General features: G+C 32.7%; 7 protein-coding genes across 7 annotated transcripts; 3 read left to right on the top strand and 4 right to left on the bottom strand.

The window, feature by feature from the left end:
• Nucleotides 1–89: 89 nt before the first annotated feature.
• On the bottom strand, nt 90–1,322 carry LOC18597203 (cytochrome b561 and DOMON domain-containing protein At5g35735-like). Its single transcript, XM_007026084.3, has 3 exons — nt 948–1,322; nt 602–856; nt 90–509 (listed from the first exon to the last, which is right to left on the bottom strand). Exons 1-3 carry the CDS (start codon nt 1,206–1,208, stop codon nt 216–218), a joined length of 810 nt encoding a protein of 269 aa, XP_007026146.3. The 5' UTR covers nt 1,209–1,322; the 3' UTR covers nt 90–215.
• Nucleotides 1,323–2,139: 817 nt separating this feature from the next.
• LOC18597202 (stigma-specific STIG1-like protein 3) lies at nt 2,140–2,705 on the top strand. Its single transcript, XM_018122879.2, has one exon. The coding sequence runs from the start codon at nt 2,161–2,163 to the stop codon at nt 2,554–2,556; it is 396 nt and encodes a 131-aa protein (XP_017978368.2). The 5' UTR covers nt 2,140–2,160; the 3' UTR covers nt 2,557–2,705.
• Nucleotides 2,706–3,980: 1,275 nt separating this feature from the next.
• Nucleotides 3,981–4,571, top strand: LOC18597201 (stigma-specific STIG1-like protein 1). The gene has a single exon (XM_007026082.3). It carries the CDS (start codon nt 4,012–4,014, stop codon nt 4,483–4,485), a length of 474 nt encoding a protein of 157 aa, XP_007026144.1. The 5' UTR covers nt 3,981–4,011; the 3' UTR covers nt 4,486–4,571.
• An 868-nt stretch (nt 4,572–5,439) lies between these two features.
• Nucleotides 5,440–6,760, bottom strand: LOC18597200 (FBD-associated F-box protein At5g22730-like). Its single transcript, XM_007026081.3, has 2 exons — nt 5,996–6,760; nt 5,440–5,913 (listed from the first exon to the last, which is right to left on the bottom strand). Exons 1-2 carry the CDS (start codon nt 6,758–6,760, stop codon nt 5,440–5,442), a joined length of 1,239 nt encoding a protein of 412 aa, XP_007026143.3.
• A 3,696-nt stretch (nt 6,761–10,456) lies between these two features.
• Nucleotides 10,457–11,872, bottom strand: LOC18597199 (FBD-associated F-box protein At5g22730-like). The gene is made up of 2 exons (XM_007026080.3): nt 11,030–11,872; nt 10,457–10,936 (listed from the first exon to the last, which is right to left on the bottom strand). Exons 1-2 carry the CDS (start codon nt 11,870–11,872, stop codon nt 10,457–10,459), a joined length of 1,323 nt encoding a protein of 440 aa, XP_007026142.3.
• Nucleotides 11,873–15,284: 3,412 nt separating this feature from the next.
• On the top strand, nt 15,285–16,006 carry LOC18597198 (uncharacterized). Its single transcript, XM_007026079.3, has one exon. The coding sequence runs from the start codon at nt 15,307–15,309 to the stop codon at nt 15,775–15,777; it is 471 nt and encodes a 156-aa protein (XP_007026141.3). The 5' UTR covers nt 15,285–15,306; the 3' UTR covers nt 15,778–16,006.
• Nucleotides 16,007–16,295: 289 nt separating this feature from the next.
• LOC18597197 (FBD-associated F-box protein At5g22730-like) lies at nt 16,296–17,596 on the bottom strand. The gene is made up of 2 exons (XM_018122878.2): nt 16,802–17,596; nt 16,296–16,718 (listed from the first exon to the last, which is right to left on the bottom strand). The coding sequence occupies exons 1-2, from the start codon at nt 17,594–17,596 to the stop codon at nt 16,296–16,298; spliced, it is 1,218 nt and encodes a 405-aa protein (XP_017978367.2).
• Between the last annotated feature and the right edge of the window lie 5,306 nt (nt 17,597–22,902).

The following is a 22,902-nucleotide window of genomic DNA, read 5'->3' as shown; positions in this document are numbered from 1 at the left end:
TTTGACATTTCTAATTATTAATACTATATAGACTTTCTAATTTTAAATTAGTATTACCACTTCTTAGAGCATGGAATAAATTTACAAAATTAAGCAAAGGGTTCTCCCTTGTTATTGAAAGCATAAATATTTTGAATAATGTCACTGAAAAATGATTAAAGTTGGCTAAGATCCTAATTCCTCCGCTTCTTGCCAAAGTATACACAAAGGAGAGCTTAGATTTGTTCTGAAGCATAGATTTCGTTCTCATCAAATGCCATCTGCTGTGGACTTTTGGACTTGATCCATCTGTATATTTCCAATGCTACAGCGGTTGAAGCTAAAACAATGAGCATCCCAACGTAAACCCACCTCCATTTCTCTGCAGCATGGCTTTTGACATTGCTGATCCCTTGGAATATGTTGGCTATGCTGAGAACAATCAGTGCATACCCTAGGAGATGGTGGTATATCTCCCAGCACTTGCGGCATTCATCTTCTGCCTTTGGTTGCAGCCACAGGGCTGACATCTGAACCCACAACAAGAAAATTTGGTGGGATGAAAATCTAAGCTGAATCTGTTGCTTGATTAACGGAAAGAAAGGAGGAGGTCTGCACTTACTTGTAGAGTTGCAAATGTGAATATGATGATTCCTAGAATGCGATGTGTCTTCAAAGTGTATTGTTTTGAAGAATTCCCCAGCCATAGGCCGATTCCCCATCCTACTGTACCAACTATGTACCCAGAACTTTGACACAGGACGTATAGATTGTACCATTCATTGCATTTCAAAGGAAATTTTCTGAAATTTCTGGCAATTATTGCTCCGGTGGGCAATAGAAACCCCCATCCCAAGATGTTCAGAATGCCATGCACCTGTTAGAGTCTCATGCAAATCATTTTCATGCACTGTTTGATTAATTACAATCTCCACAAGGGACTATATACATTCAGTAATTTTACATACATTCTTTAGGTGATGCCGGTGACGCAAGGTTCTTTGACCCTTCCATGGTCTAAGGCCTGCTGTTGCTCCAGTTTCCGTGCTCTGAACTGAAGCAGCTTGTATCTGGTGCTCCATATCTGACAAAGTTCTGTCAACTTGCCACTCCTGGTTTTTTCCAACCAATGTTGCGAAAGAGAGCTCCTCATTGCATACAGAAACTTGGGCAGAGATTGATGGCAAAGGAAAGATCAAACTGAGAAATACAAGGCAATAGAAGGTCATGATCTTTATATATTCAGTGGGAAGACAATAAATATCAATTTCTGAAAACTGTTTTTCTCAGCTGCTTGTTAGAATTGTGATAGGAACAGCAATCAATGAAAACAGTTTCTTTTGCTCCCCACTAACAGAATAGTTGCAGTGCTATTATAAACTATATGGGATTCTCAGTCTTAATCGAAACTTGTTTCACATCTATGATGTACAAACATTTCACTTTATGTACTATTGGCTTGTCTAGAATATGTGCTTTTCTTACCAAACTGGGGAATCATGTCTAGCTTTAATAGCATCAAACAATAAGATATTGTTCTCATCTTTAGCAGGCTTTTGCTTTTCTAGCTAGTTTTTCCACATGCTTTTCTCTGTTCCCTTCTTTTTCCAAACAAGTTTGTTAAAGCATAATTGGCAATAGGTGAAGAAACTGATCAAACATGTAAACTTGGCTTTCAAAAAGTTGATTTGAAGTTAAAAGCCTAGGAGTTTGCCAATGGTGGAAGAGGCTCACTAGGCTCAAAAACCATGAATTGAATCTGATATGGTGGGGGGTTGAAATTAAATATGTTTGACCTGATTATAGGTCTCAAGGATGCCCTTCTCTTCATCTTCCTTTGGTTAAAAGTTTGATAAAGCAAGTGGCTAAATTCATTGATGGGTTAACTGAATAATGGTAAATTGGTACTATATGAACTGTTTTCCATCTTACTTGAAATGGAGATGCATAATCAATGGGAGAAGCATCCTTTCTTCACATCCAATCAATTGATTTCATTTCAGAGACATTCAGTAATTTACAAGCAGTCAATTGAATTAAGACCACACACCATAAAGCAAAACTTGTACATTCAATTTCCTAATGTCAACTCTCTTCCAAACATGTCTATAAAATCCCATCTCCTTCCATAAACCAATCCCAACACCAGCTTCTCATATTTTCCCCCTCATTAACACAGCAATGAAGTTGCTGACGATCTTCTTCACACTCTCAGCAACAATTGCTATCCTTGCTGCAACAAGTCTAGCTGACTTTGATGAAAAACAAACTTCATTACGAGGGCTGAGCCGCTTCCTAGCTCAGCAGAACCTCAAAGCCAATGTGACATGCGACAACTTTCCTCGCATCTGTCGTCTGACGAACAGCCCAGGACCCGATTGCTGCAAGAAGAGATGTGTTAACGTGAAGACAGATCGCATGAACTGTGGAATGTGTGGGTACAAGTGCAAGTATGGTGAAATATGCTGCAAAGGGCAATGCGTCAATGCTTCATTTGACAAAAGAAACTGCGGTGGCTGCAACAAGAGGTGCAAAAAGGGCGAATTCTGTGTTTACGGAATGTGCAATTATGCTTGATTTCTTTGCTATATTCCTTTTTTACCTTACAATTTTTACATGTTCTTCGTCACACATGAAACCTTTTGCTAGAACATGCAGGGTATTGTGTTGACTAAACGAAATATATAGCACATGGTAATTATATCGATTAAGAAGCATAATGCTTTAGTTAATCCTCTATATATATTAATGTTTCAGAAGGTAGCGTGGGAATGGAATAAACTGACAAGAAAGAAAAAGAGATTTATAATGGGAAATTTTCCTAAGACATTTTGCCAGACATTGGGCTAAAATTTTCAATTAAATACCCTTATTTTTATTAAAAAGGGGGGAGAAACACATTACCGGTGGGTGCACTTGAGAAAGAAAATTGGCACTTAATTTCCTTAATGAAAAGTATATTCAAAATCCTCATTGCAGGAGGGCCAAACACTGGCCAAATGTTAGGAATTGGAAATTGGAAAAACTGGAAGTCAAAACTAAAAATCAGAATAGAAATGTAAAAGGGTAGGCGTATGGTATCAATCAAAGGAAAGGAAAATAAGAGATTTATTATCTCAATTCTCAAAAAAAAAAAAAATTAAGTGCTTCTTTAACAGATTGAATTAAATCAGAGTACGGAAAGTCATTTGCCTTAGGAATTTTAGCAACGTGGGCTATGGGGTTTCATTTGGCCACGAAAAGAAATGCCCTTAGTTGAGTAACTCTTCCAAATTTGACAACTAAATTTGGCTTGGAAGTTTTTTTTTTCTTAGCAGAGGAGAGTTGATCATGCATTGATTTAATTGGTATATATGGGATATATAATTAATTAGGGATGAGTAAACGATTAAATCGATTAATTCAATTAAGAATTTTTTTTAACTGAATCGATCGAAAATGAAATATTAATCATATTAATCGTATGATGCATTCAAGTCCAATTTTTTTATATAATAGGTTTAGGACTGTGAATCATTTAATTCTATTAATCCAATAAAATCTTATTAAATTGAAACCATTCGAATTTATTAATTTAATTACACTTGCCTCCGAATTAAACAATCTAATTTAGTAGATCAATTTAATCGAATTTATTCAATTAATTTAGTTAATTAAATTTGAACCGAAAATTGCTCATCCTTATATATACTTTATATTTGTTTTCCTAAGAGATGTCATTTGAGTCTAAGTTTTAATAGGGAAGTTTCGTCTGCAGCTTCAATGAGTCGATATATGTATATTTTTCCAGGCAATTTCTTGGTTCTACTCCTCTTTCCAATTTTCGATCCCAACATATTTCAAATATGATTCTCAATCGTGTGCCTAACTTTCCACATTGAGCTACTGATAATGACACCCACTGTGGAAATAGTTGTTCTTATCCCCCTGTTTTCTGCATATAAATACTTCACCATACTTCCATTTCCGAACAACAAAAGAATATATCTTTATATCCCACTCTCTCTTCCTCTAAGCACATTTAATTTCATTATGAAATCATCAAAGATTATGTTTACCTGGCTAGGACTAGGCATAGTGGCTTTGGCCATTACCCTGTCAGCGGTGCAAACTGTTGCCCAACTACATTCAACTACGAATGAGGAGAACCCCAATGATCATTTTCCCTTGCCCAAAACTGAGGAGCCATCTTATCATCAGGGAAGAATTGGTCGTTTCCTTGCTGATGGGCCCCGGGCACCAGCTCGAATGACCTGTGACAAGTACCCCACGGTTTGCCGCGCCAGGGGAAGCCCCGGCTCGGACTGCTGCAACAAGCAATGTGTCAACGTGATGACAGACAAAGGGAACTGCGGAAAGTGTGGCAAGAGGTGCAGCTACTCGGAGATGTGCTGCCAAGGGAGGTGTGTGAACCCATCTGTTGACGAATACCACTGCGGCCGCTGCAACAACGCGTGCAAGAAGGGAAGCTCGTGCCTTTATGGGCTGTGCAGCTATGCTAATTAGGCTGGCTGGCTTCTGCTTTCTTTTATTCTATCATCTATTAGTAGCTAAGGAACTCAGCAAGAGTCCATCACTATTGTTTCTTTGATGAACTTTTTCCAAAATTCATATATACTGGAATCCAAGTTGTTATAATAATAATAATAATTCATTTGGTCTCATCTCAACTTTGATGCTATGAATTATTGGTATTGGTATAAGAATATTTATTGTTTTATGATCGAGATGGGGAGTATCTAAATATTTCTTTTACAAAATAAAAGGTAAATAAGAAAAATAATAACGGAATTATAACACATTAGATAACCTTATTGTAATAATAATATAAAAAAATATGCATGCGTATAATACGAATTAATATATGATCACACGAAAACTTTTTCTAGTTATGCAACTAATCATAACATTATCTGTTAGTTAGTTAATTTTTATTAAAAATAAATGTTATATATATTTACACATAAAAAAATTATTTGTAAATTAGATTTCAAACAATTTAAAAAAGTTACAAACAATTATAATGAGAATTTTAAGTCAATAATCAAAATAAAACGATTTTCTTAAAATACCACAACCTTCACCATTGAATAAAATGGAAAGAAAAGATAGATTACTCAGTTAACAACAAGCAATGCGATGTGGTTATCTGACAATGTGTAAAGTTTGAGTTGTATGTTGCTAATTTTTGAGATTGTGTTTAGATTGCATTATGTGCCTTAGTGTGTTGTTTGGCTTAATTGTAAACATTTATGGGCTGGGGGTTTTGTTGATGGTGTCAGGAGACAGTTCTATGTTAGATTTTTGTATATGCAACGTTGAGGTTTTAAGTCTATATGCCTTACATGTATGAGCATAAAGACTTCAAATCTTCTCTATATTATCTGTAGGGAGAGTTAATCTTGATTCCAATGAAATTTTACTTTTCAAAAAGAAAAAATTAACAACATGCAATGTCATTCAAGGATGGTAGTAACTATGGGAGTGACCAAAGTAATGATGGGAGTAACCAAACTCCCATTTTAGATGAAGTACACTATCCTCGGATAATCTTGGAAGTTTCAACAATTTTTCGCATTGCAGAAAGTTATTCATTTCAAGTCGTGCATCCAGCTCAATGACTATATCCTCTAAGGAACCAGCACTGTCGAAAATCAATTGCACAAGCTCCAGAACGGGATCTTCTAGAATGAAATTTGTCATTCGGATTACTTTCAGGTTTGCACTCGAACAAGAAGAACGCAGCTGTTCTAGCATCAATGCATCATGTGCACTACCGTAGGGTCCATCAGACTCTATGTGAAGAGATTCAAGGTTAGGTGCCTTCTGCAGTATGTAACCCAAGGCTCCGACATGAGAAGATCGAAGGTAAAGCTTGATGTGCTTAAGATTATTGAACTCCAGCATATCATTTGGAAACACTCGATCAAGGTACTGCATAAGGGAAAGAAAAATAAGACATTTGTTTATAATCAATGCCATGGAAAAACAAAACATGAGAGAATGGCAACCTTACCTCCATAATAGACAATGATAAGTCCAAATCCTTTGCATTGGAAACTGCATTAATCATATTCTTCAAAAAGGAGCGATCACTAACATCCCCGTGGAACCCGTAACAGCTATCTATCTGAGCATTGCTAATATTGGACAAAACCTCCTTCTGATCATCAGAACCATTTAGCACTAGACCATGAGACATAAGATCAAGTATATAGTTGCGAATGATTAAAGATTCAAGATTTCGACATTGCAGTAGTTGATTGGGGAAGTTGTAGGCCAAAAGAAAACCATTTAGGTGCATGGTCTTCAAGTTAGGGAAGCAAAAGGATTTCGGAAATTTGTTCCCCGAAAATGCTCCGAAATCCAGCTTCAATATCACCAAGGTATTGCATACAGTTAAGTTGCTCTGAGGTGTATGATAAATTTTTCTAAAGCCAAGATCGAGTTCTTCTAGATCATCCTTCATCATGACAGCTTGAAACCATCTAATAAACTCAGGAGACTCAAGTCTTTCTCGGGATGAAAGTTGAATCTTCTTAACTTTCGCCTGGGGGTGAAGCAGGATCTTGTTCAAGAAGTTCATAAATTTTGAAACTTTAACTGTTTGGTTATTGATCCCGTCGTCCCTCAAGGAAACATAGGGATGTGAAACCCATAAATCTTTCCACCTCTTTGATAGAACACCGGTTCGAACTGCATACTTTGTTGGAAGAAAGGTGAGGATGTATTCAAGAAGTGAATCAGGCAAGTCACTTATTCTATCACGTTCCCCTTCCATCTGATCTAACATAAACGATGAGAGAAAAGAATAGGATAAGATATTAGCTTGCAATCTATTCATAATATTATATATATGCTTTTCAAAAGGAAAAAAATTCACATAATATTTTAAAAAAAATAAACTAACCGTTACAATTTTTTTTTTGAAAATGATCTAACGGTTATAACTAACTTAACTCTTTCTTTATTTCTCGGTTTGGATAAATTTCTAGTCATTAATCATAAGTAGTGACTTCAAAAATGCAATTCTATGGACCACCAACAAACATCGTAATCCTTTAAAAATAATATTCATCTACAACCTTATTAAAAATTATAATAGTAAAATCCAAGGCATTTACTTTGAATACATTTTCAAAGAATCAAACTCAATAGTTGATAGATTATCGAAACAAAAATTGTTCTGCTTAAGAGAGCTAATCGAGTTAATTTATGTAAAAATTCTTAACTTTTATCTATTCACGTGACTTTTTACCAATATATTAAAGTTATATAATTAGATCTACAAACTGAAAAAGAGTTTTCACATGTATCTAAAAAATAAAAGTTTTCTTCATGAAAAATTGAGGGCTAAATCAATATATACAACACTTTTGGGATGTGATCGAATATATATATATATATATATATTGATGGAACACACCATGAATATACCTTTACTGTGTAAAACCTAAATGATTAAATGATTTAACAAAAAGGAACAAAAAGAAATCAAAACTTTTGGGAATCCATTCATCGAAATAACACAAAAAAAGACATATATATATATTAGCCAAATCGAATTACCTTGGAAAAAAATGAGGTTGGTGGCTTTGATTTTCGATAACGGTGTCGGCCTCTCAAAGTAGTCTTACTCTGAATCATTAGCAAGGAGAAACACGAGTTAGGTTCTGATTTGTGTTCTAGATAAAAGGATTAAACCAAGATCTTACCTTGCAAGATTGCTCAACGACGTTGTTGTTGTTGTTTGATCTGTCTTTGGCAAACCCTGTAAGCAATGAACGTTACTAGGATGGATAAAAAGTTTTTGTATGATAGATAATGGATTAAACCAAGATCTTACCAGGAAGGCTTGTAAGATTGCTCACCGAGGTTGCTGTTGTTTGATTTGCCTCTGGCAAACCCTGTAAGCAATGAACGTTACTTGGTTGGACCAAGTATTTGGTATTTATAGAAGAATTTGGTTTAAAAAGTTGTGTCTATTTATCAAATGAAAGATATATTTATATTTATTTATAAAGAAAAACTTACATTTATGTTTATTCATAAAGTATTATTGTATTATGAAAAAGATACGTGTTTTTTTAAAATGATAAAGAGTAATATGGCGCGAACGTATATTTTTATTTAAATTTAAATCTCGATGGCGCGAATTTAAGATATATATATATATTTAAAAGCTACGTAACCAATTTTCATTAATTTTACTTCAAATATTTTGAAATTTTGATGTATCTTGAAATATATAATTAAGTATTTAGAAAAGTAATTTATACGTCTCAAAATCAAAACCAACTTGATTTATCTCCTCTTTATTTATCTATTATTTAAAAGCTTTAGATTCAGAATATTTTTTATAAATCGAAGATGAGTTAAAAATTAAGATGTTAATAAATTGTAAAAATGATTATGTGCCTGCAAGTGAAAGATTAGAATGTAATAAGCAGATTGGTTGTGTAACGGATTTGTAAGCTAAGATAGAAATTATGAATACCCTGACATATTTGAACAAAGAGTACATGGTAGTCTCGTGTAAGAAAATGGTTATGCACTGCATGTTGACCTGTCTCCTTAATTTCATGCCAACTCACTATATTTGACTGCCATTAATGGCACCCTTTTTTTATCATTTTGTAATTAAAAAGTTCACTGGCCCTGGCTCTGGCCTGTCGATTTTAACTGTTTGAGGGTACAAAAAATCCTCTCTTTTTTTAAAGAATATTTTAGTGTATTATTTATAGTCTCTGATAAAAAAATATATACCATGTCTTACTGTTTTCATTAAAACTATGTTATCATCACAAAGTTTACTTGGACTCTTGGATGGGAATACGAGATATTATAACTCAAATATATATATATATATATATATATATATATTTATTATTATTATTTTTTTTTTTGCTCAGTATATATATATATTAGATCCAATCAATTTTTCAGAAAACAAAATCGAGCATTCTCATTGGTATATCTTTTCCATCAATTTATGAGTCAACAATTTATACAAAATCGAAGAATTATCAAATTAAATTTACAACAATTGAACACAAAAAAATTTCATTCAATATCAGCGTCTATCTTTATAGAGAAGCCAATTTCTTCACAGATTTTGTAGTCAATATGGGGGTGGATCATGGTAACATGTTCTATGCTAGCTGGTGAAAGAATTTCTACCTCCCAATCCTTGGTGTGTCGAGATGATGAAAGTAGAATTTGCTTTGGCCTGGGCCATCACACACACACTCTCTCTAAACCAATCATAACTTAACTTAATTTTGTAAATTTATGGATGATTATATCATAGGCAAATGCATGAGATGATCTCATTGTAATGCGAATAATTAAATGAGATAATTTCATTGTAATAATTGAAATGATATATATTATATTATTTATTTTAATATTTAAAACATTTAAATTTCACCTAAAATTTTTTAAATAATACAATGTAGAAAAGTATATGTTAGTATAATGCTAATTAATATATAATCTTTACTGAAACTTTTTTTCTCCATATGTTCACTAATTATATTAGCTAAATCGAATTATCTTCGGGAAAAATAATTTTACATGGCAAAGCCCTGACAAGCCTGCTTGTCATGGAACATGTACACATAATTATACTAATTCAATGACCATATCTTCTTTCTTATATTTCCTGTTTTGATGTTTGTTGCCTAATCCAAACACTTATGTAGAGTTTGCTTTTTTGTCTTATAATAACGTTTAATGAATTCCATTGCGAAACGCACCGTATTTTGCAAGCTTCTCCTTGCCACTAGAGCGGTGTCGTTTTTGGTTATGCTAAGGCTAATAATTCAGAAGATATCTTCCATGTTGAAAAAAGAAAAAAAAATGAATTCAGATGATTTTGACATCTTCACCAGCATTAAAAAAGAAAAATAATTTTTTTGTGCATTTTTAAATTGAAAAATTAAGTCTTTGTCTGAAAAATTATAAATAAAAAATTATATTTTTTGTATGAAAAGTTATGATTTTTTTTATTCAATCAATGTTGGTATTTTATTATATGTAAGAAAACATTACAACATTCTAAACATAGAACATTACGACGCATATAAAAGTTGTGATTATTAGAAAGTCATAGTAATTGAAAAGTTATGTCACATATGATTGTTGTAATTATTGGATTGTCAATGATTTTTTATGGGGAAAAATATGTCTTTTGATAAAGTCACATTTGGAAAAATAGTTTTAAATCTAGAAGTTGTGAAACAAATGAAAAACACCATTATTTAAAAATTTGGATATGAAAAGTTATTTTTTCATATTATAACTCAAAATTATAATTATAGGTATTTTTGAATCATATTGTAGCTCAAAGTCCTCTTTGTATATTTTTACTAGAGATATAGTTATCAAGCTCAAAAATGAATTGGTTGTGAATAGTTTCAAGACTATAGATGCTTGAGAGCTTAAGCTTACAACATGAAAAAGAGAGATAGATGACTCAATTTACAACCATTGATGAAGGAAGTAACAAAAGGCGTAACGGGTAACCAAAATCCCATTTCACATGCAGCACACTATCCTTGGATAGTCTTGAAAGTTTTGACAATTTTTGCAATTGCAGAAAGTTATTTATTGCAGGTCGTTCAACCAGCTCAATGACTATATCCTCTAGGGAACCAACACTCTCGAAGATCAATTGCACAAGCTCCAGAACAGGATCTTCTAGAATGAAATTCGTCATTCGAATTACCTTCAAGTTTGCAGTTGAACAACAAAAACGCAACTGTTCTAGCATCCCTGTATCATGTACACTGCCATAGGGTCGATCAAACTCTATGTGAAGAGATTCGAGGTTAGGTGCCTTTTGGAGAATGTAACTCATTGCTCCAACATGAAAAGATTGAAGGTAAAGCTTTATGTGCTTAAGATTATTGAACTTTGGCATATCATCCGGAAACGTTCGATCAAGGGCTAAGTACTACGCAAGAGAAAGAAAAACAAGACTATTATTTATTTATATCAATGCCATGAAGTAACAATCAAATAGAACAAGAAAGAGAGGAAACCTTACCTCCATGATAGATAATGATAGGTTCAAATTCTTTGTATTGGACATCACATTAATCAGATTCTTCAGAAAAGAGCGAGCGCTATCTTTCCCGCGAAACACGTAAGAGCAGTCCATTTGAGCATTGAGAAGATTGGGCAAAGCCTCTTTCTGTTCAAAACAATCTAGCACCGGATCATGCAACATAAGATTAAACATAAAGTAGCGTAAGATTAAAGATTCAAGATTTCGACATTGCAGTAGCTGATGGGGGAAGTTGTTGGCCAAAAGAAAACCATTTAGATGCATTGTCTTCAAGTTAGGGAAACAAAATGATATCGGAAATTCATGTCCTGAAAGTGCTCCAAAATCCAACTTCAATGTCACCAAGGTATTGGATGTAGTTAAGCTGCTCAATGGTGCATCGCAAAATATTCCAAAGTTGAGATTGAGCTCTTCGAGACCTTCTTTCAGGACAGCTTGAAACCATCTACTAAATGTAGGAGTCTCAAGTCTTTCTTGGGACGAAAGTTGAAGCTTCTTAACTCTCGCTTGTGGGTGAAGCAGAACCTTGTCCAGGAAGTTCATAAACTCTGTAACTTTAATTCTCCGGTTACGGATCTCATTCTTCAAAAAAAAAAATTTCCACTTACTGATTGATAAATTTTTACTTTCAGCCATTCTATCGATTAACCCGTCATCATTCAATGAAATATAAGGATGTGAAATCCATAAATCTTTCCATCTCTTTGACAAAACACCAGTTCGAACTGCATACTTTGTTGAAAGAAAGGTGAGGATATACTCAAGAAGTGAATCAGGCAAGTTGCTTATTCTATCACGTCTCCTTTCCATCTGATCTGACATGATCTGCATGAACTTTGTACCAATTAATAAAATACTCGAAGTAACAAAATAATGGAATAAAAAAGAAGATAAAATTATTTTAGCTTGAATGATAATTCCACCTGCTACAATGTATTTAATAACTACGAAATTGCTTGGATTGTCACATTTCTAATCATTTATTTCCTTTGACAAAACTAAAATTTAAAAGACATTCACATAATGTTTTCTAGAAAATAATCTAACGGTTATGTTTAACTTAACCTTTCTTTATCTCTTTATTTAGATAAATTTCTCCTCATTAATCATAGGAAATGATTCCAAAAATACGATTCTATAGACCACCATCAAACACAATGTTAGTTTGAAAATGAAATTCATCTACAACTTTATTGAAAGCTGAATGAATAAAATCCGGATTCCTATGATCACATGTTATCAAAGAATCTAACTCAATAATTGTCGGATTAGCAATAAAGATTCTCTCAAAAGAATTTATCATTTTTTTTTGGTAAAGTTCTTGTCTACTTACGTGACTCTTTACTAATCTCTTAGTCTTGTATGAATGAGCTCCCTGTCCTTTCAATTTGTTAGATTAAAAAGATCAGAATATATGCTTTTTTTAAAAAAAAAATCAGATTTTATAACAAAAATTATAAAGTAAGATTTTATTAGATTTAGAAGTGAAAAAGAGTTTTCACATGTATCTAACATAAAAGTTTTCTTGATTCATGAAAAATTGAAGGCTAAATCTCTCTCTATATACAGCCCTTTTGGGAAGCGATCAAGTATATAGCTTTCTTCATGGAAACCACCATGAATTTATTACTACTGTTTACTGTATGGCCCAATGATTTAATGATTAAAAAATGATTTAACCAAAAAGAATAATAAGAAATCAAAACATTTGAGAATTCATTCATCGAAATAAAACAAAAGAAAAAGTAAAAGGGACATATATTTAGTCAAATCGAATTACCTTGGGAAAAAAATGAGGTTGATGGTTTTGACTTTGGATGACTGTGTCGGCCTCTCGAACTGGTCTTACTCTGAATCATTAGTAAGGAGAAACACGAGTTAGGCTTTGATTTGTGTTCCAGATACAAGGATTAAACCAAGATCTTACCTTGTAAGATTGCTCAACAACGTTGTTGTTGTTGTTTGATCTGTCTTTGGCAAACCCTGTAAGCAATGAACGTTACTTGGCTGGATCAAGTATTTGGTATTCTGAGGACAAAAAAGTTTAGTATTTATAGATGAAATTGATTTAAAGAGTGTGTCTATTTATCCAGTGAAAAGTCCTGCTTCAATTTATTTATCCAGAATAACTTAAATTTATGTTTATTTATTAAGTATTATTATGTTATGAACAAATACATGTTTTTTTTTTTTTTTTATAAGAGAAGGTAATATGGCGCGAACTTAAGATTTATATTTGAATTTAAATCTTCGTGGCGCAAATTTAAGATTTCTATTTAACTCTCCGCCTCCTCTTACCACTTGAACTAAAAGTAGATAATAATTTTTTCATCAAATATACATATAAGCTGCGTAACCAATTTTCATTAATTTTACTTCAAATAATTTGAAATTTTGATGTATCTTGAAATATATAATTAAGTATTTAGGAAAATAATTTATACGTCTCAAAACCAAAACCAACTTGATTTATCTTCTCTTCGTTTATCTAGTATTTGAAAGTTTTAGATTCGAATATTTTTTATGAATCGAAGATGAGTTAAAAATTAAAATGTTAATCAATTGTAAAAATGATTATGTGCCTACAAGTCAAAGATTAGAATGTAATAAGCAGATTGGTTGTGTAACGGATTTGTAAGCTAAGATAGAAATTGTGGATACCTTGACATATTCGAACAAAGAGTACATGGTAGTCTCGTGTAAGAAAATGGTTATGTAGTGCATGTTGACCTGTCTCCTTAATTTGATGCCAACTACTTCTTTACTATATTTGGCTGCCCTTGATGGCACCCCTTTTAATTAAAAAGTTCACTGGCCCTGTTGATTTTCACTGTTTAAGCGTGCATGCAAAATGTCCTTTTTAGAATATTTTAGGTTATTATTTATCATTTCTGATTAAAAAAACATAGTATATCTTATTAATGTCATTAAAACTATTTCTATTATCACAAAGTTGTTTTGTTTTTTGGGAATATCACAAAGTTCTTTGCAGCTATTTCTTCTTCGAGCTCACAATGTTTTTAGTAACAGTAGTTAAAGAATTTGAACTGTGAGACTTTTTACAGGCATTTTAATTAATATAATACAACTTGTTTGAGAACAAAAAATTTATCTTCTCTAAGAAACCAGCACTTTCCAATAACAATGGCACAAACTCAAGATGGGGAATTTTTGGATTGAAATGTTGTCATTCGAATTAGCTTCAGGAATTAACATACGTGAACAACTAGAACGCAACTGTTCTAGCAACAAAAGGGAATCAAATTTCATGAGGAACGAGTATCGAGTATTTGGTTTATTAGTTGGTGTATAATTTTCCTACTTAAAGAATAGGGTTCGAATCTCTCTTCTCAAATTATTAAAAAAAAATTTCATAAGGAACGATTTGACAAAATCAGAGATAAACGTTTTGCATAAGAGACTTTTGTTCTTGTTGGTAAGTGTCTAATCTTTGTAACAATGTCAAAGAGATGCAATCAATCGTACAAAGTTAGTTTTATGCGTACAAGTCAAAGACCGAAATGTAAGCAGAGTGCTTCTGTAACGGATTTGTAAGCTAAGATTGAAAATTTTGGATTTCTTTCACATATTTGAACAAAGAAATCTATGGCGGTCTCATATAAGGAAGCTCTTACGCATTGCATGTTGACCTTTCTTCTTTACTATAATATTTTGGCTGCTATGAACGGTACCCTTTTGTATCTTTGCTTTAATCAAAAAGTTCACTGTCCCTGTTGATGCTAACTTAAAATGTATGGATAATGTCTTTTTAAGAATAATTACGTCAATTTTGAAAAAAAAAAATCGACGCTTGTTATTCATTTAATTTTTTAAATCAATTTATGTACGAATTATGTATACAAAAACGAATTAATTTCAAATTAAATTTGGTCAACAATTGAACAGAAAAAGGAAAACAATTTTCAATGAAAAGACAATTCAACCGCAGACTCTAACAAGCAAACTATGCAAGGGTTGGGAAACTGATGAAGTGATGGAGAAATGGATGGAATATTTCGCCTAATTTTGCAGTGTAAATTTTCTTTGGGAGGGCCTAACTTCGTTTACTTCATTATTTTATGCATACCGTTGAATTGGACCATCCCACTAATGACAGTATCGACGAAAACGAGCTCATGCAACTCGTTTACCTTTTCTACATGTGAAGCATCCAAAAATTCTTGTCTATAAATACCTTTAGATTGCTCAATTCTTGCTCCACAACCAAAAATTATCGATCCCAATCTAAGAAAACCATGAAACTTGTCAAAGTTTTCTTGATGTTGGTCTTGCTCATGGCCTTGGCTATCACTCTCTCCGCCGCAGCACCATCTGAAGAAGAACCATTGGTTGACAATGACGATGATGCAAGCGAAGTTGCTGATGATCTTCTCCCGTCGGCAGACGGCCAAGAACAACGTACTTCTCTCCGAGGAGCAAGCCGGTTTCTTGCTCAGAAACCTCGGGCCGTGATGACATGTAACAAGTACCCCAGAGTCTGCCGTGTAGCGGGCAGTCCGGGGCCTGATTGCTGCAAGAAGAAATGCGTGAACGTGAAGACAGACAGGCTCAACTGCGGGATGTGTGGTAAGAAGTGTAAATACTCAGAGATTTGCTGCAAAGGGAAGTGTGTGAACCCAATGTCCCACAAAAGACACTGCGGGGGTTGCAACAATCAGTGCAGCAAAGGAAGCAAATGTTTGTATGGGATGTGCAGCTACGCATAGAAACCAACTTCAGCAGACCTTCAAGAAATTTTGATCCAATGATCAAGCTAGCATATATGTTTATGTCACAGTCAATTGAATTATAGATAAGGGTGAGCCATCACAATTTGGTGGATTAATTTCGCCAAATATACGTTGATTTTTTACTTTAATTATGGTTTCAATGATTTCACGTATATAGATGTTCTTTATACAATTTTTAAATTTAAGTAATATAATTATTTAGTTCTTTGTGCAATTAAACAAAGAGTTTTAATCTAAATAATATAACTATTTTTTGGTATTCAATTTTGAGATATATATAGTGTGATGTCTCTCTCCTTTTCATATATATATTAACATATAAAGTAAAAGTATTCATAAAGCAGACTTGAAAAAATTTTAAAAAGTTTTGAACTATTATATTGAGAATTTTAAGTCAATAATGAAAATAAAATGATGTTCTTAAAATACCACAAACCACGATAAAATGGAAATGAATTACAACATGCAATGTCATTAACGAAGGTAATAAGCTACTAAGAGTAATTAGAGTCCCATTTTAGATGCAGTATACTGCACTCGGATAGTCTTGGAAGTTTTAACAATTTCTGGCATCGCAGAAAGTTATTCATTTTAGGTTGTTCAACTAGCTCAATGACTATACCCTCTAAGGAACCAGCACTTTCAAAAATCAATTGCACAAGCTCCAGAACAAGATCTTCCTCTAGAATGAAATTCGTCATTTGGATTACCTTCAGGTTTGCTCGTGAACAACAAGAACGCAGTTCTTCTAGCATCAATGGCTCATTGCCATAAGGTCGAACAAACTCTATGTGAAGAAATTCGAGGTTAGGTGCCTTTTGGAGTATGTAACACATGGCTCTAACGTGAAAAGATTGAAGGTGAAGTTTGATGTGCTTAAGATTATTGAACTCGGGCAGATCATCATGGGCTAAATACTGCACAAGGGAAAGAAAAACAAGACAATTCTTAATAATCAATGCAGTGGAGAAACAAAACATGATAAGAGTGGCAAACCTACCTCCATGATCGACAATGATAGGTTTAAATCCTTTGCATTGGACACCACATTAATCATATTCTTCAGAAAGGAGCGAGTACTATCTTCCCCTCGGAAGGTGTAAGGGCAGTTCATCTGAGCATAGTTAAGATTGGGCAAAGCTTGCTTTTGATCAGAACAATTTGGCACCGAATCACGCGACATAAGGTCAAACATAAAGTAGGGTAAGATCAAAGATTCGAGATTTTTGGATTGCAGCAGTTGATGGGTGAAGTTGTTGGCCAAGACAAAACCACATAGCTGCATGGTCTTCAAGGTAGGGAAGTAGAAGGATTTGGGAAATTTGTGTGCTGAAAGTGCTCCAAAATCCAACTTCAGTGTCACCAAGGTATTGCATACAGCTAAGATGCTCACTGGTGCATCGCAAAATATTGCAAAGTCGAGATCGAGCTCTTCAAGACCTTCCTTCATGATAGCTGGAAACCATCTATTAAACTCCAGAGCCTCCAGTCTTTCTGGGGCTGAAATTTGAAGTTTCTTAACTTTTGCTTGGGGTTGAAGCAAGACCTTGTTGAAGAAGTTCTTATACTTTGAAACTTTTACTGTTCGGTCACGGACCGATAAATTTTTAAATTCGGCTATTCTACCAATTAATCCATCATGGCTCAAGGAAATGTAGGGCTGTGAAACCCATAAATCTTTCCACCTTTTTGACAGAACACCGGTTCGAATTGCATACTTCGTTGGAAGAAAGGTGAGGATGTGTTCAAGAAGTGGATCAGGCAGGTTGCTTATTCTATCACATCCCCTTTCCATCTGATGTGACATAAAAAAAAAAAAAAAACGAATAAGACAGGATAAAATTATTTTGGCTTGAATGTTAATTCCTCTTGCCACAATGTATTTAATAATTAAGAAATACTTGGATTGTCACATTTCAAACCATTTATTTCTTTCCACAAGTGTATGGATTTTGCATTAATTATAACTATCTTATACAAAAAATTAAAATTTAAAAAGCATTCACGTAATATATTCAAAAGAATGACCTAACGGTTATAATTAATTTAACTCTTTCTTTTATCTCTTTGTTTGGGTTAATTTCTACTAATTGATCATAGGAAGTGATTCCAAAAACACGATTCTATGGACCACCAACAAACATCGTGCTCCTTTAAAAACAAAATTCAACTACAACCTTATTAAAAACTATATTAGTAAAATCCAAGACATTTACTATGAACACGTTTTCAAAGAACCAAGTCCAATGATTGACAGATTAATAAAAGAAAAAGTGTTTCACATTAGAGGGCTTATAGCGATTTTGTAAAAATTCTTAAGTTGTGTCTATTCATGTGACTCTTTACTAATCTATTAGCCTTGTATGAATGGACTCTCCACCCTTTCAATCTTTTAATAAAATTATATATCAACTTTTCATAAAAAAAAAAAAAAAAACAGATATCAGATTTCATATTAAAATTTTAGAATAAGATCCTGTTCAAGTAAGGTGGTCAATAAAATCAATTTCGAAAAAAAAAGAATAAGATATAATTAGATTTATATAATGAAAAAGAGTTTTCACATGAATCTAAAAATCAAAACTTTTCTTCATAAAAAATTAAGGACTAAATCTCCATATATACAGCCCTTTTGGGATACGATAAGAGTGTATATATATATATATATATATAGCTTTCTTAATGAAAAACACTATGAATTTATTTCTATTGTTTTTTTTTTCTCAGTCAGAAAAGAGATATATTATAAATCATTGACAGTACAAGTGAGCAAAACAGCCGCTTATAGCAACAGCATAAAACTCTGTATACATAGAGAGAACAGCAAACAAAATGGCTGGAAGACATAAACAAGAAATGGATTCAACTAATGGCTGAAAAAGCAGGATCTGCCAGAACGAAACAGGAGTAGTAGGACCAAAAACAAGAAATGGCTGAAAAGCATAACACATATATCTCTACTGTTTAGTGTATAATTAACCTCAATGATTATATGATTAAAAATGATTTAACAAAAAGGAATAAAAAGAAATCAAAACTTTTGGAAATCCATTCATCGAAATAAAACAAAAGGGACATATATATATTAGCCAAATCGAATTACCTTGGGGAAAAAAAATGAGTTCGAGGGTTTTGATTTTGGATGACAGTGTCGGCCTCTCAAAGTAGTCTTACTGTGAATCATTAGCAAAGAGAAACACTGAGTTGCGTTCTGATTTGTGTTCTAGATAAAAGGATTAAACCAAGATCTTACCTTGTAAGATTGCTCAACAACGTTGTTGTTGTTGTTGTTTGATCTGTCTTTGGCAAACCCTGTAAGCAATGAACGTTACTTGGCTGGACAAGTATTTGGTATTTTGAAGAAACAAAAGTTTAGTATATTTATCGATGAAAATGATTTAAAGAGTTGTGTCTATTTATTATGTGAAAAGTTATGTTTATATTTATTTATCAAGAAAACCTTACATGCATTTATGGTTTTTTTTTTTCATATTTATTCATGATTAGGTATTGTCATGTTACGAAAAGATACCCGTTTTTTAAGTAAAAGAAAAAATAATATGGCACAAACTTAAAATTATTATTTAAATTTAAATTTCGGTGGCACAAATCTACGATATTTATTTAAATCTCTGTCCCACTCTTAGGAACTAAAAATAAATAATAATTGTTTCATCAAATATATATACATAAAATTTAACATAACCATCTTCATCAATTTTACTTAAAGAATAAATCATTTAGGAAAGTAATTTATAGATCTCAAAATCAACTTGATTTATTTTCTCTTTATTTGTCTATTATTCGAAATTTTAAGATGGATCGAGTTTGATTTATGAATCGAAAATTATGTTAAAAAGATGTTAATTTAATTGTACAAATTTTTTTGTGCCTACGAGTCGAAGATAGATTGGAATGTAAGTAGAGTGGTTCTGTAACGGATTTGTAAGCTAAGATAGAAGTTTTGGATATCTTGGCATACTTGGACAAGAATCTATGGAAGTCTCTTGTAAGAGAATGGTCATGCAGTGCATGTTGACCTGTCTTATTAATTTGATGCCAATTATTTCTTACAATATTTGGCTGCCATTAATGGCCCTTGCTGTTCACTGTTTAAGCATGCAAACCTGTCAGTTTTAATGCGAATTAATATATGACATCCTTTTTTTCCTGGATATGCCACTAATTATAGCATATACTTTATCACTCTTCAATTAATGTTGGATTTACACATTTTCATTATTTATTTATTTTAAATGTCACAAACTGTAAAAGAAATTTAAGTCTATGAAAGGAAAGGAGAGACTTAGATTACTCAAATTATAACATGCAATATGTCATAACGAGTAAGTCTAGGAACCCAATCGTATAACGTGAAAAAATAAAAATAGGTTCGAAGTCGCCACCAATCGTCTTTTTGTAGGTAAGATTGGTCACTTATTAACTCGATTCTAATCGACGAAATATTAAATTAATTTTAGATCCGTTGAAAGAACGAGAACTGATTTATGATTTTTTTTAGAGATGGGTTCTGAAGTGTAATTACGCACGGGAAAGGTTTAGCACCCTGTGGCGCCTGTTCCACGAACGATACTATTTAACCTTAAGTTATCCTATTGTAGCCTACCCTTTATTTTATTTCTATATTTTCTTAATCCTTATTTATTAACTAATTCTTTATTATATTAGCAAATTGAATCTTTTATTCGGTGTCACGGATGCACATGATGCAGTCATAAAATGATGTCGTCATAAAATGATGTCATGATTTGTTCAATTTTAAATAATGAGAGCGATAATCTTTTATTAAAAAATTATTCGTAAACTATCCTAACGCTTCAGTAAAGTCTCGAAGTTTTCCTCACGTAAGAATATCCCCGAAAGAACTCATCTCTACGAGCTCTTCGAGGAAATCCCATCATCGAAATTCTCGTCTCATTAACAAGATAAACGTGACATGTTATGATAGGCGAAAATTATCAATGATATCTACATGAACGAGCTTATAAATTTAGTTGATTCGTAATTCATGAAATAATGTGTCTAATATTTTAGGATAATTTACTACCTTGTTTATATTTATTAATATTATATTTTATATTTATATTTTTTATTTTTTATTATATACATTTTTTAAGGGTTTTCTATTCAAATCTATATTCTTTAATTAACATTATGGATTAATATATTTTACTTAACTATATAATTCATCAAATAAACAATTAATTAATTTTTAATGATTAAATTAGTTTTATTTAGTGATGTTTATTTGAGCTAATTAACTAACTATATCAATTTAAATTTAAAATGTAACATTATAAAAATTTATTTCTATAACATTTTTTTAAAAAAATGATTATTTGAGTTAATAGATATTGAAGTATAGAGTTTAGATTTATCCCAATGCTTCGAAAAAAATCCATCCCGAACTTCGCATCTAAGAAATTCACCCCGAAAAAGGTAACTCTTTACATTTTTTGGATGAAATTCTATCATCAGATTACTCAAGATAACTATTTCATTTTTTATATAATTATTTGTATCATGCATTTTTATATTTATTATATTTACAAGTATCTAAATAAATTTATTTTATAAATATTTCCTTTTTTTCTTGCCTATAGGATCTATTTTCATTTATGACAAATATATTTTATTCTCATTTTCAATTCCTTTTCATTTTTAAAGGCCCATTTCTATCATTTATTTATTATTATTATATATATTTAACTCACTAATTCTAGCATCTATTACGTTAAAGATTTTCATTTTTAGCTTTCATATATTTTACTTTTCATATACATAAATTTCAGACAATATAAAAAAAAACTATTATAACACTATTATATAACTAATAAATAAAAAATTAATATACCACAAGTTCAACGATTCAATGAACCCACTGCTCCAAATGGGTTCAAGCTCCACTGGGCTTCAAGGGCTGCCTCCGGTCCGGCATGGGTTCAAATGATCTGCTCCAACCGCACCACTTGGGGAAAAGGAAAAGTCTTTCCTTCCCCAGCCGTCCGACACCGTTTAGAGGCCCTCCCTCCTTTCCTAACCGGCGGCACTTTTGTTATTGCTTTTTTTTTTTTTTTCTTTGTTGAAAAATTTCTCTCTCCTTTTGCTGCTGCTACAGTGGGGTTTTTATACCCATTTCCCAGGCAGCGTGAGCGCCTTTGCCAGGCGCGATTTTTCCGCGTCTGGCAAGGCGCTCTTGGTGCCTGGCAGGGTGCGTATTTCATTTCACTATTATTTTTAGCTTCCAGAATATTCTTGGGTTTGTTTAGTTTTAATTTTGATTTTGCTGGTTTAAGTTCCTTTTAATCTGTTTGATTCAGTTTAATTTCAAATCCATTACTTGGGCCTGTTTTTGTTAATGGATCCAAACATTTAATCTGCTAAGTCCAATGAAACCCAAATTCATTAACAGCAATGTAAGCTCAATTTCAAATTTGGACTTAATAATCCAAAATAAATGAAAAAAATTACAAAGATAAAAAAAAAAATATCAATAGCTAAAAATATAGTGTCTACACAATGCATTAACAATAGTAACTGATTTCATAAAATGGAAGTATTGCTACCATTGCCCCATTGGCCATTTCACATCAAGCATAAAGCTCTTGGACAGGATCTTGGCCGAGTTTTAATAATTTTTGGCATTGCAGAAGGGGATTCTTTGTACCTTCTGATAAATGTTTTTAGTAACAGATAAAGAATTTGAACTGTGAGACTTTTTACCGGCATTTTAATTAATATAATACCACTTGTTTGACGTGTGTGTTTTTCTGGCCTGATGGGAGAACTAATAGCTTGGTTTGATGGTGTAAATCTACGTGTTTTAATTTGTTTGGGTTCCTTTTGTTGAGCCTGGCAAGGGCTTATGTGAATACTCACAGGGTGTGGGGATATTTACTTTGTGGATATATTCCAGGGTGGTCTTTTGTGAATTCTGTATAGGCAGGGGTTTTCTGTGGTTTTTTGTGTGAGGAGTCATGGTGATTTGGCTAATATTCTTGCTTGTGCTCCCAGGCATAGGGTACAAATCACCGGCTTACTTTGCTCTATGGAGGAGGATTTTCTCTTTTTTTTTTTTTT

This window comes from Theobroma cacao, chromosome 6 (assembly GCF_053813885.1).
Source record: "Theobroma cacao isolate CCN51 chromosome 6, ASM5381388v1, whole genome shotgun sequence".
Classification (NCBI taxonomy): Eukaryota; Viridiplantae; Streptophyta; class Magnoliopsida; order Malvales; family Malvaceae; genus Theobroma; species Theobroma cacao.
Note: the sequence above shows the minus strand (reverse complement) of the source record. Positions and strands in the feature narration are given on the sequence as shown.

Bases quoted from the DNA above. Each gene is read 5' to 3' on its own strand.
- LOC18597200 (XM_007026081.3), bottom strand. From the start codon at position 6,760: ATGGAAGGGGAACGTGATAGAATAAGTGACTTGCCTGATTCACTTCTT. The intron at 5,914-5,995 runs GTAAGGTTGCCA...TCCCTTATGCAG, and splicing joins TATCATTGTCTATTATGGAG to TACCTTGATCGAGTGTTTCC.
- LOC18597198 (XM_007026079.3), top strand. From the start codon at position 15,307: ATGAAACTTGTCAAAGTTTTCTTGATGTTGGTCTTGCTCATGGCCTTG.
- LOC18597197 (XM_018122878.2), bottom strand. From the start codon at position 17,596: ATGGAAAGGGGATGTGATAGAATAAGCAACCTGCCTGATCCACTTCTT. The intron at 16,719-16,801 runs GTAGGTTTGCCA...TCCCTTGTGCAG, and splicing joins TATCATTGTCGATCATGGAG to TATTTAGCCCATGATGATCT.
- LOC18597199 (XM_007026080.3), bottom strand. From the start codon at position 11,872: ATGTCAGATCAGATGGAAAGGAGACGTGATAGAATAAGCAACTTGCCT. The intron at 10,937-11,029 runs GTAAGGTTTCCT...TCTCTTGCGTAG, and splicing joins TATCATTATCTATCATGGAG to TACTTAGCCCTTGATCGAAC.
- LOC18597202 (XM_018122879.2), top strand. From the start codon at position 2,161: ATGAAGTTGCTGACGATCTTCTTCACACTCTCAGCAACAATTGCTATC.
- LOC18597203 (XM_007026084.3), bottom strand. From the start codon at position 1,208: ATGACCTTCTATTGCCTTGTATTTCTCAGTTTGATCTTTCCTTTGCCA. The intron at 857-947 runs GTATGTAAAATT...AGACTCTAACAG, and splicing joins ACCGGCATCACCTAAAGAAT to GTGCATGGCATTCTGAACAT. The intron at 510-601 runs GTAAGTGCAGAC...TTGTGGGTTCAG, and splicing joins TCACATTTGCAACTCTACAA to ATGTCAGCCCTGTGGCTGCA.
- LOC18597201 (XM_007026082.3), top strand. From the start codon at position 4,012: ATGAAATCATCAAAGATTATGTTTACCTGGCTAGGACTAGGCATAGTG.